We start from the raw sequence: 16,753 nt of genomic DNA, 5'->3' as shown, positions 1-16,753 counted from the left end.
TTAACAGGGCTGCAAAAAGTTCCTCCCTCACTGATCCCAGCTGTGCCAAGTACAGCCTAGGCCTGGGTGCTCTCTCTGACATTTTAAACTGCCGGACAGACCATTCAAAATCTGGCAAGCGGGTTTCATACACGTTCTCCCATCTTGCGGATAGAAATGTATTTGAGTCATTGTATGTTTTCCCACTGGACTTGTTAAAGCCTCCCCTTGCCTCTTCTGCGGTTAAAGTTCTTTTGGAAAAGACCGTCCCCACCTGGAGAACTCTCAAACTTCATAATGATCATTTCACTGGTTAAGTACTACAACGAGTCGGTACTGTTTGGCCAGTTTTATAATACGCTCTCACTGGGCTTCCCACCCTCAAGTCTCTGTTTCTGTTGAATGCACTAATGGCATCATTAAGACTCAACTGGCAAAATCTGTAGAGTCCCTCCAAATACTTTTGCAAAAAAGCACTGCTGGTGACCCTTCCCAATCTCAGATTCACCCCTTTTGTGACTCAAACTCTCACCCTTAGAGAGAGTCATAAGATGCCCAATGCACTAGGCTCATGCTTCTTTTAACTCACAAATGATAAAAGGAGAGACACTAATACTGCAAAGGCCCAGTTGCTGCTAATAAAAATGACCAGTTTGGTAATGCTATCTTTTCACAGGGGCCTCTGAGGACATGAATATCTTCAGTATCATATTTTATGACCTGAATATTTCATTTACTGGAAAACACATCCCCAGAAGGACTCTCTTCCACTTTACTGCAAAAAACCCTATCAGGTACTGCTAATCAACCTGTGTGTGGCTAAAACTCAGGGGACAGAACACAACACACCTGAAGAAAGCACCAAACCAAACTGGATCTGCACATCTCTAGTGACCTGAATGCAAAGGTTTCCCAGAATTGAAGCAGACAGCATCAGATCAGACAGCTTTTCCAAGGTATCTGGACCAGGCCTACAGAAGCGTGTCTAACAAACCTTCAGTGATAACAGTGACTCAGATGAGCTCCAATGACTGTGACCTTGATAACATATGGACTTTTTTTATATACTTTTTTTGGCCCTGCCCACAGCATGTGGAAGTTCCCAGGCCAGGGACTCAACACAAGTCACAGCAGTGAACCCAAGCCATAGCAGTGACAACACCTAATACTACTGGGCCACCAGGGAACTCCGATAACATATGAACTTTACATAAAAGCACCTGAGAGTTCTCTCTCCTACCCCCCACTGTTACCCAGACGTGACTTCAGTAGGTTTCTGTGCACTTTCCCTCCAGTGTGGGACAATACACCCAGAAAAAGCTCCTTCCTGGTACTGAGGGGCAAAAAGCTGCCAGAACCATAAAACCTAACTCTTGATCAGTGATACTCTCAGATAAAGATCTTGATCAAAAGGGGGAAATGAAAAAGCGAGTTGACAAAAACCTTAATTAAAGTAGAGTTGGAAGGAAGGTCCCTGGAGGACCGGCAGGTTAAGGATCCAGCATTGTGACTGCTGTGGCTCGGGTCACTGCTATGGCACAGAGTTTGATCTCTGGCCCCAGAACTTTTGTGTGCCACAGGCTCATCCAAAAAAAAAAAGAATTGGAAGGCCAAAAAGGGGAGCTTTCACACCCTACAATGATAGCAGAGCCCAAAAGGAAATGCAAAGACTTCTCCCTAGCAAGAGCTCAGCCAGTGAGAGACTGTCCCAACCCAGCCAATGGAAAGCCACTACACGCTTTTAACATTCGGTGCCTCCAGCGGACTCTTTGTTTACTATACACCTCCTAATTTCCTCTTCCCCTCTTGAAAAGTTCTCTTCTCCTTGCTTGCAAGTACTCAGATGTGGCTCATCGCAGGTGCAGATCCCAAATTGCAATTCTTTGTTAATCCCGAATAAACATGTATTTGTCGGAAAAATAACCAGCAGTCAATTTGTTTCAGGTCAGTGGCTGAAAACTCAAGGCCTAAGGACTCCAGACCTAAACTTGACTCACTAGCCCTGACAAAAAGCAGAAGGACATAGAAAATTGAGGTACAGGATTCCAAACAATTACATTTGCATAATGCCCCAAGACCTTATAAGACAGCGGGTCAGCACAAGGAAAAAACTCCCTCAAGGAAAAGAGTACTGATTTACTTAAATGAAACAAAGAAATCCATTTTGAGAGGGATTAATCAAGTGAAAAGGGGGGAGAGGGTATTTCCAGGCCATTCAAGTACAAATGTACATGTACACACACACACACACACACACACACACACAGAGTGAGAGAGAGAGAGACAGAGCACAAGCAAGTCAAGGGCAATTCAGAAGAGGGTGTAGTGCATGGACTCCACCAACATGAGTTCAAAGCCTGGATCTGCTGATTACTAGCTGTCTGCCTCTGGGCAAACTACTCCGCCTTTCCAAGCTAGAACTAGGAGGATAATACTCACCTCACAGGGTTACCATGGAAATGTTTGAAAAAGAAAAGCAAAGGACGCATGAAACAGCAAAGCTCAGGGTAGCCCTTTAGAAGCTGGTAGCCTGGATGCTCACAAGCACAGGCTGAGTGGAAGTTTACTTGCAGGTTAGAGATAAGAGAATCAACAAAAAGAGATCCTTAATTAGCATAAGAATCAAAAAATGTTTGCCTCATTGATTCGCTGAAGGACTCAAATAACCATATTCTAGTGAAAAACACATTTGAGCCCTTAAGAGCTTGCCTCCGATGCTCAGAAAGCCCAAACGCATCTACAAATTAAAATTTCTTTTCACACCTTGTAGATGAAAGACTGACTAACACTATTTTTTAACTGAACTTTAACACAAAGCAGTAAACTTCTTGTGAAGTTTATTAAACTCAAGTGGTACCTTTTATTTTTATTTTATTTTTGCTTTTTAGGGCTGCACCCACAGCATATGGAGGTCGAATCAGAGCTACAGCTGCCTGCCTACACCACATCCACAGTAACTCAGGATCCGAGCCAAGTTTGCAAACCTACCCCACAGCTCATGGCAATGCTGGATCCCCAACCCACTGGGTGAGCCCAGGGATCGAATCCACATCCTCATGGATACTAGTCAGATTTGTTTCTGCTGCACCACAACGGGAACTCCAAGAGTACCTTTCAAATGTACTGGGGGAAGAGTGATACCATCAAACCCTTTTTGTCCACTGCCTGGGGCAGGAGGCCAGCCCCAGATGAAACAGATATGAGAGGGAGCTTACTAACCTGATAAATGGGGTTTTCAGGGTTCACAGGCCTAAAGTGCCCAGCTTCCTGAGAAGGTGACATTTCTGCTCTGTCCCTAAAACAGGCATGTTTTAGAAAAGGATGAAAAGGGAATGTGCAGAGGCCCCACAACACAGACCGAAAGGTCTGCAGGATGAGGTCACACCACTGCAAGACGATTATGCTTAGGGGGACAGAGGAATAGATTGGGAGAGGGGAAACTGATCCTGGCTTGGGCCTCAAAGCTTAGCCTGTGCTTCTAGAACACCCTCCTTCTAAGAGCACAGCTTCTCAAAATTTAATATGCACCCAATTACCTGGGGATCTTGCCAAAAGGCCAATTCTGAGTCAGCACACCTGGGAACCTGAGACTCTGCATTTCTAACAAGTTTCCAGGGGATGCCCAGGCACCACACTCCCCAAGGCAAGGCAAGGGTTGGGGTTCCCACCCGAGGTGCTGAGAGCAAAGATCACAGATGTTTTTACCTTTCCAGGGCATCGAGGACCTCAATCTATCTATTGGAAGCATGGAGTCCTTGAGAGGACTTAAAGTGTAGCAGAGAGAACACAACAGAATCTAAAACAAGAACCAGAAGAATGGCATGCATCCTTGCTCATCCACCAACCACACGTGTGAGCCTGGGGAGAGTTACTTTACACGCCTGGCCTTGGGAAACTCATTTGAAAAGCAGGAGGATGAACCACTTGATCTTTAAGGTTCTTTCTAGCTGCAGACCTCCACCCAAAATACTTTCTTCTGTGCCTTTAAAAAAATCATTTTAATGGTCAGGATATATATTGGCTACTCCTCCAGCAAGGCATACCTCTGTCATTCCCAGACAGCAGTTTCCAAAAATCCAATTGAGAGAACACAGAGTCTGTTGGTCTCGGCAAGTAACCATAGCAACTAATACCCCCCAAATAAAATGATGTCTCCACAATGATGTGCTGGCTCAAAGAGATGAAGAGGGTGACGTGTACCATCTCAAAATTTGTGGTCGTAAATTTAGAGGGAAAGCCAGACCTTCTTGGAAGAGGTTTTAGACGTGAAAGAGAGGCCTTGGCAACACAACGCAGAAGGGACGAGGAGCCAGAAAAACTGAGCTGATGAGGAACTGGAGCGGGGCTGCCCTGCCGGTCCCAGGTCCACACAGACAGGGCCCATCTCCCAGATGTGAATCCAGAACTTGGTTAAACAGCTGCAGATCTGAGTACCATCACTGTTACCAGGGAGTCAGCCTGCAACTGTCCTCTCTCCATCACGCAGATAACGAAGGAGGAGTTCCCGTCGTGGCTCAGTGGTTATCGAATCCGACTAAGAACCATGAAGTGGTTACCAAATCTGACTAAGAACCGTGAGGTTGCGGGTTCAATCCCTGGCCTCGCTCGTGGGTTAAGGATCCGGTGTTGCCGTGAGCTGGGGTGTAGGTCGCAGACGCAGCTCGGATCCTGCGTTGCTGTGGCTGTGGCATAGGCCGGCGGCTACAGCTCCGATTCAACCCCTAGCCTGGGAACCTCCATATGCCGTGGGTGTGGCCCTAAAGGACAAAAAATACAAAAAAAAAAAAAAAAAAAAAAAAGATGACAAAGGAAACGAACACTAATCCCTCAGAAAAGACTTCAGAGAGATTTAGCAAAAGAACTGTAAAGCTTTTCACTAAAAAAGAGGCCAACTGTAAATTGGGATGATCCTGGATTTCCAGCTCTTCATGGGATGCAGGCCTTTCTGCTCCAAGGCCTCTAGACTGGATGTGAAACTGCGAAGGGAAAATGCAGCAGCATCCATGGGTTTTGGAGTTTACTGTCTGCCCATACCCTCAGGTCTGCCTCTCCCGGGCTCTGGGCACTCATGTTTGCCCTCAACCAATTCAAGCAAGCAAGAACCTCACTTGAAAAGAAGAAACGGGAAGCCAAGGCCTATCATCTCCCTGTAATCCCGGAACCCTTTTGAGCAAGACACAAAGAGGGGAAAAAAAACAAAACAACAACAACAAAAAAACGGGCCTAAAGTATCAGGGCTCAACTTCCATCCAACTGCTATTGACTCAGTCCTGGGCAGCAAAACATGGAGCTGAAACACCAAATGAGACCCTCACTGGTGGTTCTCATCAACAGCCATGATAATTTAAGGGTAGTGAAGGCAAGACAAGGCACAGGGAGTAAACTGGGAATCGTAACCGGCCACAGAGGCCTAGGGCGGTGGCTCTGGGAACAAACTTGCAGGGTTCCAAAAATCTCAGCCTTCTGCCTGGTCTCTGGACTGAGTTTCCACCTATAGGAAATGGAGAAGAAAGAAAAGCTGCCTCCGGGGATTTCTGGGAGGAAAGAAAGGATGCTTCAAAGTGCTTAGCACCAGGCGTGGCCGAGCCAGCAGGCAATAAATGACAGTGTGCGTAATACACGGTTTTATGCAATAAGGCAATAAAATGTCAGGCTGATTTATTTCTGCGTAAAGAGGAGAGGACACCCACCCACCTTTACACCCACCACCGGCTGACCCCCCTGCCCCCCACTCCTAAGATCTAAACGGAATCCACCTACTCCCTGGGCACAGCTCAGCGCCTCCTCCCACTGATGCCCCTGGACGCAAGGCGGCCACTCCTCAGCCCCAGACAAGTTCAATGAAAAACGGAAAATCTGCCTGGCTCCCCCAGATCAAATTAACGTTTCCTGAGGGCCCGGTGGTGGCGGGCGTACCTAGCCACACCTAATCACGTTCTCAGAAATCTGTCTCCCTTCCCTCCATCCCCTGTTTAATGAGCCACTTCCCTGCCACCCCACAAGGGAGGCTGGGCACCCGGACCACGCAGGGAGGTCCAGGCGGGCACCCTTCCGCCCTCCTTGCAGGTGCCCCGGAACCCCGACTACTTGTCTGCTTCCAGCTCTGTGCAGACAAGCACCCCGCCTTCATCTAGCTCCCAGAGCAGCCGCCCTCCACACCATCACGGATTTCAGGGGCCAGAGAGCAGGGTTTCTCAAAATACAGGGGGGCATCCCTTGTGACAGACTCTTCCGAGGAGCCTGAACGAACGCTCTGCGGCTCGGGTCCAGGAAGGTTTCACACACGCAGCATTTGAAAGCTGCTATCATCGGAACCCGCAGAACGTCAAGGACCAGAACCAGGAATGGATCCCCTCCAGATTACAAAGGAGGAGCTCCAAGGAGCAAGCTGGAACCTCTTGCTCCTGACAGAAGGCTCGTGGATGCTCCCAAAGCCGGCGGTTACTGCTCGTGTGGAAATTCGAGTGACAGCAGAGGCGGGAGGAGGGAGCGCCCCAACGCAATTTAAAAATCACAAACTCTGAACCACAAGCCTTTTCGCAAAGACGTTCTCAGTCACATTTCCTGCTGGGAAGCCCACACAACCAACTAGGAAGGTTGCTCTATTCAGGTCCTGGTTTGCACAGACCCGGTTCAAGGCCCCGGGAGCTGATGAATGGCCCTGACTGCCTAGAAACCCATTCAGAAACCAGGCTTCCCAAAAGAGTGGCAGCTGCATTTAGTGCCTGGGGAGCCAAGCCCTCCTGGACCAGGCCTGGGCTGGGGCTGCCAATACAGGCTCTGCCCGGATAATTGTCTCTGAGCCTGCAAACAACATGACACAGGCTCCACTGAATCCAGGACAGAAGCCCACAGGGTCCCTGCAGGACAGAAGCACCTGAGGCACTTCCGGGATGTGCCGCCTCACACAGGGACCCACACTCAGAAGGGTCTGCTTGGTTTAATGCCATCCTGTCACCACCTTGAAATCCTGTTTTTCTAGGGCCACACCAACAGCATATGGAGGTTCCCAGGCTAGGGGTCAAATCGGAGCTGGAGCCACCAGCTTACACCACAGCCACAGCAACACCAGATCCAAGCCGCATCTGAGACCTAGACACAGCTCGCAGCAATGCTGGATCCTTAACTGACTGAGCAAGGGCAGGGATCGAATCTGCATCCTCATGGATGCCAGTCAGATTCGTTCCCACTGAGCCATGATGGGAACTACGGAATTCTCTCACTTTTATCTCTGAACTTGTGTTTTGTAAGTGAGGTCTAGTATGATGCTGGAGCATGCATAGGAGCTGAGGAGGAGCCTGCCACGTGCTTGTCATGTGTGTCCAACAGGGCTTCATTTGGCCTCATGAACAAAGGACTCTGAGGGACCCGTGATGCATGGGAATTGAGCCAGACTAACAGCAAGTACAAGGTATGTGACTCTTTAACTGAATAAGCAAGAACACTGACAGCCCTGAGAGGCCATGCTCTCCTTTCAAACCAAAACTTGCCAAACCCCACAAGAGGGCAGAACATTCTAAGAAACATAACTAAGGCTAACCTGTTAGCCTTTCTCACTCAGAGTATTTCCTTGGATAACCAACCCACTTATGCTGACCATGATGACACAGCAGAGAGGGATCAAAAAACCTGGAGTCCCAGTAAGCCACAGGTAGAGAGTGTTGGCAGAATGTATCAGGAAGTGAAATAAAAACAATTCAGTAAGGGCACGTGTCACAGAAATAAAATGAACTGTCCTAAAATTTGTATGGAAACAAAAGATCCCGATCAGCCAAAGCAATCCTGAGAAAGAGGAACAGAGCTGGAAGCATCATGTGCCCAGATTTCAGACTACATTACAAAGCCACAGTAATCAGAACAGTGTGATACCGACATACAAATAGACACATGAGAGTTCCCGCTGTAGTACCATGGGTTAAGGGTGTGGCAAGGTTCATTCACCAGCCCAGTACAGTGGGTTATGGATTTAGCATTGCCACACTGTGGTGTAGGTCTCAGCTGTGGCTCGGACTTAATGCCTGGCCCAGGAACTTCCACGTGCTGTGAGTGTGTCCAAAAGAGAAAAAAAAAAAAAAATAGACACAGATCATTGGAACAAAACAGAGGGCCTAAAACTTAACTTGTAATACATGGTCAATTAACTTACTAAAAATGAGCTAAGAATATACAATGGGGAAAGGGCAGCTTGTTCAGTAAATTGTGTTGGGAAAACTGGGCACTACATACAAAAAATGAAACTGGGCCACTGTCTTACACCACACACGAAAATGAACTCAAAATGGATTGAAGACCTAAATGTAAGACCTGAAACCATAAAGCCTCTAAGAGAACACATAGATGGGAAGCTCCTTGACATCAGGCTTGACAGTGATTTTTTGAATTCGACCCCACAAGCAAAGGCAACAAAGGTAAAAATAAACAAAGTGGGACTTCATCAAACTACAAAGCTTCTGGGAGTTCTCGTTGTGGCTCAGCAGGTTATGAACCTGAACAGTTTACATGAAGATACGGGTTCAATCCGTGGCCTCGCTCAGTGGGTGAAGGATCCAGCACTGCCGTGAGCTGTGCCGTAGGTCTCAGACGTGTCTCAGATCCAGCATTGCTGTGGCCAGGGCACAGGCTGGCAGCTGCAGCTCCGATTCGATCCTTAGTCTGGGAACTTCCATGTGCCGCAGGTAAGGCCCTAAAAAAGCTAATAATGATAATAATAATAATAATAATAACATTAATAAGCTTCTGCACAGCAAAGTTAGCCATCCACAAAATGAAATGGCAGCCTACTGAATGGGAGAAAATATTTGCAAATCATATATCTGATAAGAAGCTAATATCTAAAACATATAAAGAATACATACAACTCAAGAGCAAAAACCAAAACAATCCCAATTAAAAAAGGGCAGAGGATCTGAACAGACAATTCTCCAAAGAAGACATACAGGTAGCCGACAGGTACATAAAAAGAAACTCAACATTACTCACCACCAAGGAAATGCAAATCAAACCCATAATAAGATATCATCTCACACCTGTTAAAAGGCTATCATCAAAAAGAGAAGGCACGACAAGTGTCGGTGAGGATGTGGAGAGAAGGGAACCCAGGCCCTGCTGGCGGGAATGGAAACTCGTGCAGACATATGGGAACAGTGTGAAGGTTCCTCAAGATATCAAAACAGAACTGCATGTGATCCAGCAATTCTCCTCGTGGATATGCAACCGAAGCAAACAAAAATGCTACAGATAGTCTCTGACATGACAATGGTGCCAAAACAAAACCGCCCCAGTGGAAACTGTGCTTCAAATTTGAATTTTGATCTTTTTGGAGGCTAGCAGGATGCAATTCGATACGCTCATGATGCTGGGCAGCAGCAGCGAACTGCAGCTCCCAGTCAACCAGATGATCACAGGGTCAACAACGAATACACTGGAGCCACTCTGTTTTTCACTTTCAGCACAGTATTAAATAAACTACATGAGACAGTCAACGCTTGTAACACAGGCGTTGCATTAGATGACTTTGCCCAACTGTAGGCTAATGCAAGTGTTCTGCGCATGTTTAGAGTAGGCTAGGCTGAGCTATGATGTTTGATAGGTTAGGTGTACTAAATGCATGTTTTACTTACATTTTTAACCTACAATGGGTTTATCAGGATATAACCTGATAAATGTAAGTCAAGGAAGGTTTCTAATTTGAAAAGACATATGAACCTCCACATTCATCACATGATTTACAATACCCTAGACGTGGAAACAACCTAATTGTCCATTAATGGATAAAGAAAATGGGAGGGGGGTGTCTGTATATATCTATATATACGATGGAGTATTATTCAGCCATAAAAAAGAATGAAACCTTTCTATTTGCAGCAATATGGATGGACCTTAAAAGCATCATGCTAAATGAAATTAAGTCAGAGAAAGACAATGTATGATCTCACTCAACATTTGGAATCTTTTTTAAAAAATCACTCATGGATAGAAGAGATGGGTGTTTGCCAGAGGCAGGGGGGTAGGAGATGGGCAAAATGGATACAGGTGGTCAAAGATTTAAATTTCCCATTTGGGAAATAAAGTCATGGGGATGCAATACGGAGCGTGGTTACTCTAGTTAAAAAATACTGCACTGCATACTTCAGTTTTTGAGAGTAGATCTTAAAAGTTCTCAACCCATAGCAAAAGAAAATACGAGACTATGCATGGTGACAGATGTTAACTAGATTTACTGTGATGATCATTTTGCAGTACATACAACTATCAAATCTTGACACTGCACACCTGAAACTAACGTCATATGTCAATTACATCTCAATTTTAAAAACTATTTACAAAAAAAAAAAAAAAAAAAAAAAAACAACCCCCAACAGTTATTTTGTGCAGTGTTTCCACAGTTCTGGTCAGAACAAAATTAATATGCATATGAGCTACATAATATGAACTGTGTCATTTCAGTGATTCTACATACAAGTCAGCTGATTTCATATTTACATTTAAAACTGGCACTGCATAATATAAAAGATGATCTGGAGTTCCTGTCGTGGAGCAATGGTTAACGAATCCGACGAGGAACCATAAGGTTGCGGGTTCGGTCCCTGCCCTTGCTCAGTGGGTTAACAATCCGGCGTTGCCATGAGCTGTGATGTGGGTTGCAGACGCAGCTCAGATCCCGCGTTGCTGTGGCTCTGGCGTAGGCCAGCAGCTACAGCTCAGATTGGACCCCTAGCCTGGGAACCTCCATATGCCGTGGGAGCGGCCCAAGAAATGGCAAAAAGACAAAAAAATAAAAAAATAAATAAAAGATGATCAATAAAAATTCATACTAGTAGTTTAAATTTTCAATTTTTCTCTTTTTAAAGAGCAGTAAATAGCAAACCAGAAAAACAAAAACAAAAAAAAACCCACCATGAGAGATGCTAAAAGAAGAAGCTTTATACTTCAATGCATTTCACAGCACTCATTTGGGCTTTACGAACAAGGGGCCCCACGGACAAAGTGACAAGTACACCTGGTAATGCTTTTCCACCTGCATTAGCTTTCTCCCTTCCTCCAGCTGGTACCGTGGGGAAGCCCATTCCTGCAGCCTCCCGGAGCCCAGGCCAGAGCTCCTAACTGGCCTCCCCACCTCTTCCCAGCTCCCCTCCAGATCACGTGTCCCTCAGCTGCCCAGGATGACCTCAAAAAGCAGATCTGGTCTTGTCACTGCCTCGTCCACACCCTCCCGGATTACAACTCTTCCCTTTCATCCCAAATAACTACACATCTGCCCAGAAGGTGGGGGGAGGAAACTGGCCTCAAGCGTACATCATCCCACTGGCCTCGCCCTTCCTCTGCCCTCTGGCCCCACTGACCAGCTCAGATCCTCTCGTGTACCAGGACCCCTGGAGCCACAGCGTCCCCTCTGGCCCCCGCATTCCCCAGCCCTCTCCACCGTGTTGTCACCCTTTCGACTCCGCCGGAAGCCTCACTTCTTCCTCTTGCCTGCCACCCACTCCCTGTGCTAACTTCTCCACCTCCCTAGAACTTCCCAACCCAGCCCTTTGCAAACAGGTAATTTCCTTTGATTTTGGTGGCTGTTTGTCGTGTACCACTGGCGACAATTGAAATGTCAGGCAAACAATAGCCAGGGTCGGTTTTGCCCATAAAAGCACAGTTATCGCAATTCTAAGATGCAGCAGGCCTCCCGTAACAATTTTAAATAAATTAACATGTGACTCCTGGTAAGAGCTGAGTCAGGCTTAGCGACGAACCCTGCAGAGGGAAGGCTGGACCACGGAAATGCGGATGAGCCACCCCATTCCTCACTCCCTTACACTCACAGAAGCAGCCCCATTTCCGAGGCTTAGCCACGAAGCCACAAAACACACGTTCCCCACCCATGCGCTCCCTCATCCAACAGTAAGCCGACCATGGTTTCAGGGTCCCACTAATTCCATCTTAAAATCACTGCCTACAAGCAAATGATAGGCAAAGAACTTGCTTTTCTAGACCTAGACTGCTTATCTAGGTCAGAACTTTAAATATATAATCTGTTTTGGTTTTTTTTTTTTTGCTTTTTAGGGCCACATTCACGGCACATGGAAGTTCCCAGGCTACAGGTCAAATCAGAGCCATAGTCGCCGGCCTACACCACAGCCACAGCAACGCAGGATCTGAGCCGCGTCTGCAACCTACACCACAGCTCACGGCAACGCCAGATCCTTAAACCACTGAGCAGAGCCAGGGACCGAACCCGCAACCTCATGGTTCCTAATCAGATTTGTTTCCACTGCGCCACGACGGGAACTCCGAAATATATCATCTGGTGACAATCTGTGTCAACTAGCATCATGCAGCTCCAGAAACCGTCCTTTTTAATACACCAAGGAAAACACACACAGACACACGCCTTCGGGGGCAGTGTTTCTGGTTTGGCTTTGGAAGATCACCTGAACCAGACTGACCCAGACTTTCTCAATAGGAAATTCTGGGAGTTGCATCTGGAAATCAGATTTGGAAATCAAACTTCCAGACTGGCAACCAAATCTGGAAATCACAGCAAGTTTAGGAACGGCTGTAGTAGGAAGACACTGTTGGGTCATTTGTTTAAATGCAGGGGGGCCTGGAAGAAACTCCTGACACTGAACCTGAGAAAGCAGGGACACAGGAACAAAAAGGAAAGCGATGTCCTGTCCAGGATCCGGAAAGTCCCTGGCAGGATGCCTCCGAGAAAGAAGCAGGAAACTGTTCCCAGAGAAGAGAAGGAGCCTGGAAAAACCCTAGGCCATTGTCGGCTGGGGTCATTAATTACTCTGGCCATTTTGTTCCCGTGGATACTTCCTCCTCGCTCAAGGTGCTCCAGGGACAGCCACTATGGAACCCTGACATCTGTCCCCTCGCTGCAGGAAGGACGGGGGGAACGTGTGCTGGGGACTGCACAAGCAGGGCCGCCGCTCACAGCTTCCTTGGCTGAGCAGGGTCCTGTACCCAGAGGCCTGTCCAGAGACTGGAATTGCAGCCACTGTGGGCCCACCCTCCCCACCCCCGGGTCTCCTGCCTCCTGTCAGCCCAGAAGCCCAGAGAAAGGAGAAGAGCCACAGGAAGCCTCCCAGGAACGTCCATGTCCCCTCCTCCAGTGGCTGAAGCATGTCCCCAAGGTCGTGTCTACCTACAACCTCTGAGCCTGACCTTTTAAGAAACAGAGTCTTTGCAGATGTAATTAGCTAAGAAAAGGTCATACTGGAGTAGAAGGGAACCAAGGAGCGGTGTCCCCAGAAGCAGAGGAGGGACGCATGCGCACACACCGGCAAGGAGGGGGCCGAGTGATGCAGCTAGAAGCCAAGCAACAGCAAAGACTGCCAGGAGCCATCGAAGCCAGGAAGAGGCCGGGAAAGGTCCTTCCTGCGAGCCTTCAGAACGAGTATGGCCCTGTCAACACCCTGATTTCAGATGTTTAGCCTCCAGAACCATGAGAGAATACATTTCTATTGCTTTGGACCACCCAGCTTGTGGTAATTTGTTACCGCAGCCACAGGAAGCTCATACACATCCCTTCCCAGGAAGCCTGAGCCTTTCAGTCACAGAGTGACAGGGATCTAGGGTTCTGCATCAACACAAACAGGAATGCTTGCTCCTGAGCATGACGCTGCAGCCGGCCTGGCCCTGGCCTCAGGGACAGCCGCTCTGCACACTCCCAGATCAGTGCCCGCCCCCCACAGGCTCTCTTCCAGCCTGCCCAGCACCTGCACCCCTGCCAGCTCTGCACACTCTGCCCCACTGTGTGCCCAGGGCACCTGGCTCTCTCCCTCCCCTCCCCCCCCAGAGCGTGGCAGCTCTGAGAGGCCCGAGACCTCGCCAGGCCTGTGCTGAATCGCAGCCGGCCGCCCACCACTGCCCCATACAGGGGAGCAGCTCAAACATGTCACCAAGCGCAGGAGCAAATGCACCAAGAGCAAACACAACAGAACAACCAGTGGCCCCTCGTTCATCATCACGTGGCCTAGAAATGAGATCAGGGTTGGTCCTTCCAGCTTCCGCGTGACTTCTCACAGCGGGTTATACCCCCAAATGGATCACTCCTTTATTCTGCAATTCATTCGATAAACGAGGTGTGGAGCCCCCACTGCCCCATCCAACAGCCTGGAGCACAGAGGTGAGCCAAAGGCAGATACACCTGCATCTTCCCAGCATTACACACAGTGGGGATGGGGTGTCGGTCAGTCACAAATGACTTCACATCAAAGCTAGAAAATAAGAAAACCATCCTGCTCATTCGTGAGCCTTTCTCCTCTGCTGAATTATTTCCTACGCGGCGTTTCTAGGGCCTAGACCAGTGGCTGGCACATACTAGGCCATCGATAATTCTGAACGGCTAGAGAATGAATAGGCTGAGAAGGAGGAGGTGGACGGAAGGAGGGTGCCTGGCGCGGAACAGGCAGTCCACAACAGGCCGGATGGATGCAGAGACGGATGGAGGGACAGACGTGTATGGATACGGCCGGCTACAGAGGAGGCAGGCAATGATGATGGACAGAAGGAAGGATGGATGGATGAGCATCCAGGGAGCAAAGCACCTGGGATGCAACCTGCCCCAAATACAACTTAGAACTGCAAAACTTCCAGAGCCTTCTGAAGTGGTACCTCGGCAACCACCTCATTTCATCCCAAGCCAACCAGCGGCCTCCTAGCAGCTGACAGAAATTGGAATTCTAAATGAATCCAGTACCACCTCTTCCGCAAACATTTAGCAGAAAATCAGCTTCACCAACACAAATATGCTCTCTCTTGTTTTCCAGCCCTCCCCTTTCTTTCCGTAAGTGGGGTTTTAAAAGCCTGTTTTGCTCGTTCTTCTCCACGATCGTATTTGCTGCTCTAAACCGGTGACGCTTGCAAAATGCACACCCCAGACCACTTACCTGGTTGTGTCATCTTTAATTATTATTTTTGTGATTCTTCCTTTAAGCACCTAAGAGGGACTTTTCTCTGAGGGTATCAAGGCTGCCACTGAAAATGGATTGCCATTTACGACTGGGGGGCGGGGAAGAGGGGGGTGAATACACCACAGCCTGGAGAGCAAACACGGGATCCAAGGGCCTTCTGACAGCACACCCACTTCAAATCCCTTCTAGGGCAGCCTGTAATAACAAGAGAAAGAGCCTGCAAGACAAAAACTAACAGAGCCCACCATCAACACTGGCCCTGGCCCAGAACAGCCGGGTCTCTGAACAACAAAGGAGGCCCCTACATGCTTCATCTTCGGGCTCAGAGCAGGTTAGGCTCTGCTTTTCCGGGGTCTCCTTGGTCTCAGGTCAGGAATGCAGTGAACGTCCTAGGAGGCCTTTCTGCCCGTGGACGTCCCTCTGCTGAAGGCGAGAACAACGCTGAGTCTCAGAACAAGTGTTTCCTTTGCTCCCCATCCAGGCCCAACAGCACCATATACCTACTGGGGCAGCAGCCCTGGACTTCCCTGAGCGCCTTGCATGTGCCGGGGACTCGGGGAGGCAGTGAGAATAAAATGCTGAACAAAACAGATACAGTCCTTGTTCTCCCCGACTCACAACCTAGTAAGGACAGACACTCAACAAAGACACACACACACATACACACACACACACACACACTAGAGAATCATCCAAGAATTCAGGGGTAAGAATATAACAATGCAGGTGGCAGCTGGGAAGGAACTGATGTGACCAGAAGGAAAGCAGAGCCTCCCTCCCTCCCCAAGAAGAAGCGAGCCACAGGCAAGGCAGAGGGGGAAGTGACTTACCAGCTACCTTGAAACAAAAGACTTTTGAGACAGGCATCAAGAATTCCCCTAATACTGTAGTGTTGGCTTCACAGGAGAATACAGATGTCAGAATTTATCAAACTGTACCATTTAACAAGTGCAGTTTTTCGTATGCCACTTAAGCTGTTGAAAAGGAGAAAGAGGAATTCCCCCCAAATTTGCTACTTACTCTTCCAATCTCCAGGATGATGAGGGTTCCCATGGTTACGAGCTGATAAAAATGCCCTCGCTACACCAAACATCCCACCCAGCACTAGTCCTGTTTCTGCTCCGCTCACGGCCTCATTCATTCGTTCCACAAGGAGTCATTAAACACCTGCTATGGGCCAGGTAGTGTCCTCTTGTGCTCATTATTCTACAAGCAAAAACATGCATAACCCAGCTCTCCTGGAGCTCACAGCTTCCTACAAGTTGGCACCCAAGTAGAAATGATAGGTGCTGTCTAGATTCTGAGAAGGCCTTGCAACATTCTCAGGACGTGGAGTTAAGGCTACTCTGAAGGATTTTCAACATCGTGGGAGACAGCTTATTGAAAGCTTACAACGTGCCCACCTCCTGAGTGGAGATATTACGTCATTTCGAGTCTCGGCTGTGGCGCAACAGGATCAGCATCTCTGCAGCGCCAGGATGCAGGTTCGATTCCTGGCCTGGCACGGTGGCTTAAAGGATCTGGTGCTGCCACAGCCATGGCACAGGTCACAGCTGTGGCTTGGACCCGATCCCTGGCCCAGGAACTCCATATGCCTCAGGGCGGCAAAAAAAAAAAGGAGAAAAAAGATATTGTATCATTTAATTCTCTCCCAATCCCTTTAAGGGAAGTACTATTGTTTAAACCCATTTTATAAAGGGGAAAATTGTCAGTTAAGTGACAAAACCAAGATATAAACCCAGGAGCCTCCCTCTAGATGCCACAATTTTAAAATCTAAGCTACAGCGCCGTAAGAATAAGTTGCCCATCAACTGCCCCAAAAAGCCACTTTATAGTCTAACAGATTCTTCTACTCAAACTTCGCC

General features: G+C 48.1%; 1 protein-coding gene across 23 annotated transcripts in view; it reads right to left on the bottom strand.

Annotated features, from left to right (window-relative positions):
* Window positions 1–16,753, bottom strand: part of ARHGAP26 (Rho GTPase activating protein 26) — a 457,576-nt gene that overhangs the window by 351,627 nt on the left and 89,196 nt on the right. Inside the window, exons 1-2 of one of the 23 annotated variants that reach the window (XM_085014886.1) lie at window positions 15,194–15,578; window positions 14,865–15,083 (exon numbers count right to left, since the gene is read on the bottom strand). The exons of 21 other annotated variants lie outside the window; for them this stretch is intronic. In XM_085014886.1, the coding sequence (XP_084871012.1) occupies window positions 14,865–14,877 (13 nt within the window). In that variant the 5' untranslated portion in view covers window positions 14,878–15,083; window positions 15,194–15,578. Of the gene's footprint in view, window positions 1–14,864; window positions 15,084–15,193; window positions 15,579–15,718; window positions 15,841–16,753 lie in introns of those variants that run through there. One more of the 23 variants, XM_085014885.1, reaches the window with a different exon arrangement.

Source organism: Sus scrofa, chromosome 2 (assembly GCF_054392235.1).
Source record: "Sus scrofa isolate SSC_HxYL_T2T_F1_AM1 chromosome 2, Sscrofa_HxYL_maternal_Yorkshire_Landrace_v2.0, whole genome shotgun sequence".
NCBI classification, from domain to species: Eukaryota; Metazoa; Chordata; class Mammalia; order Artiodactyla; family Suidae; genus Sus; species Sus scrofa.
Note: the sequence above shows the minus strand (reverse complement) of the source record. Positions and strands in the feature narration are given on the sequence as shown.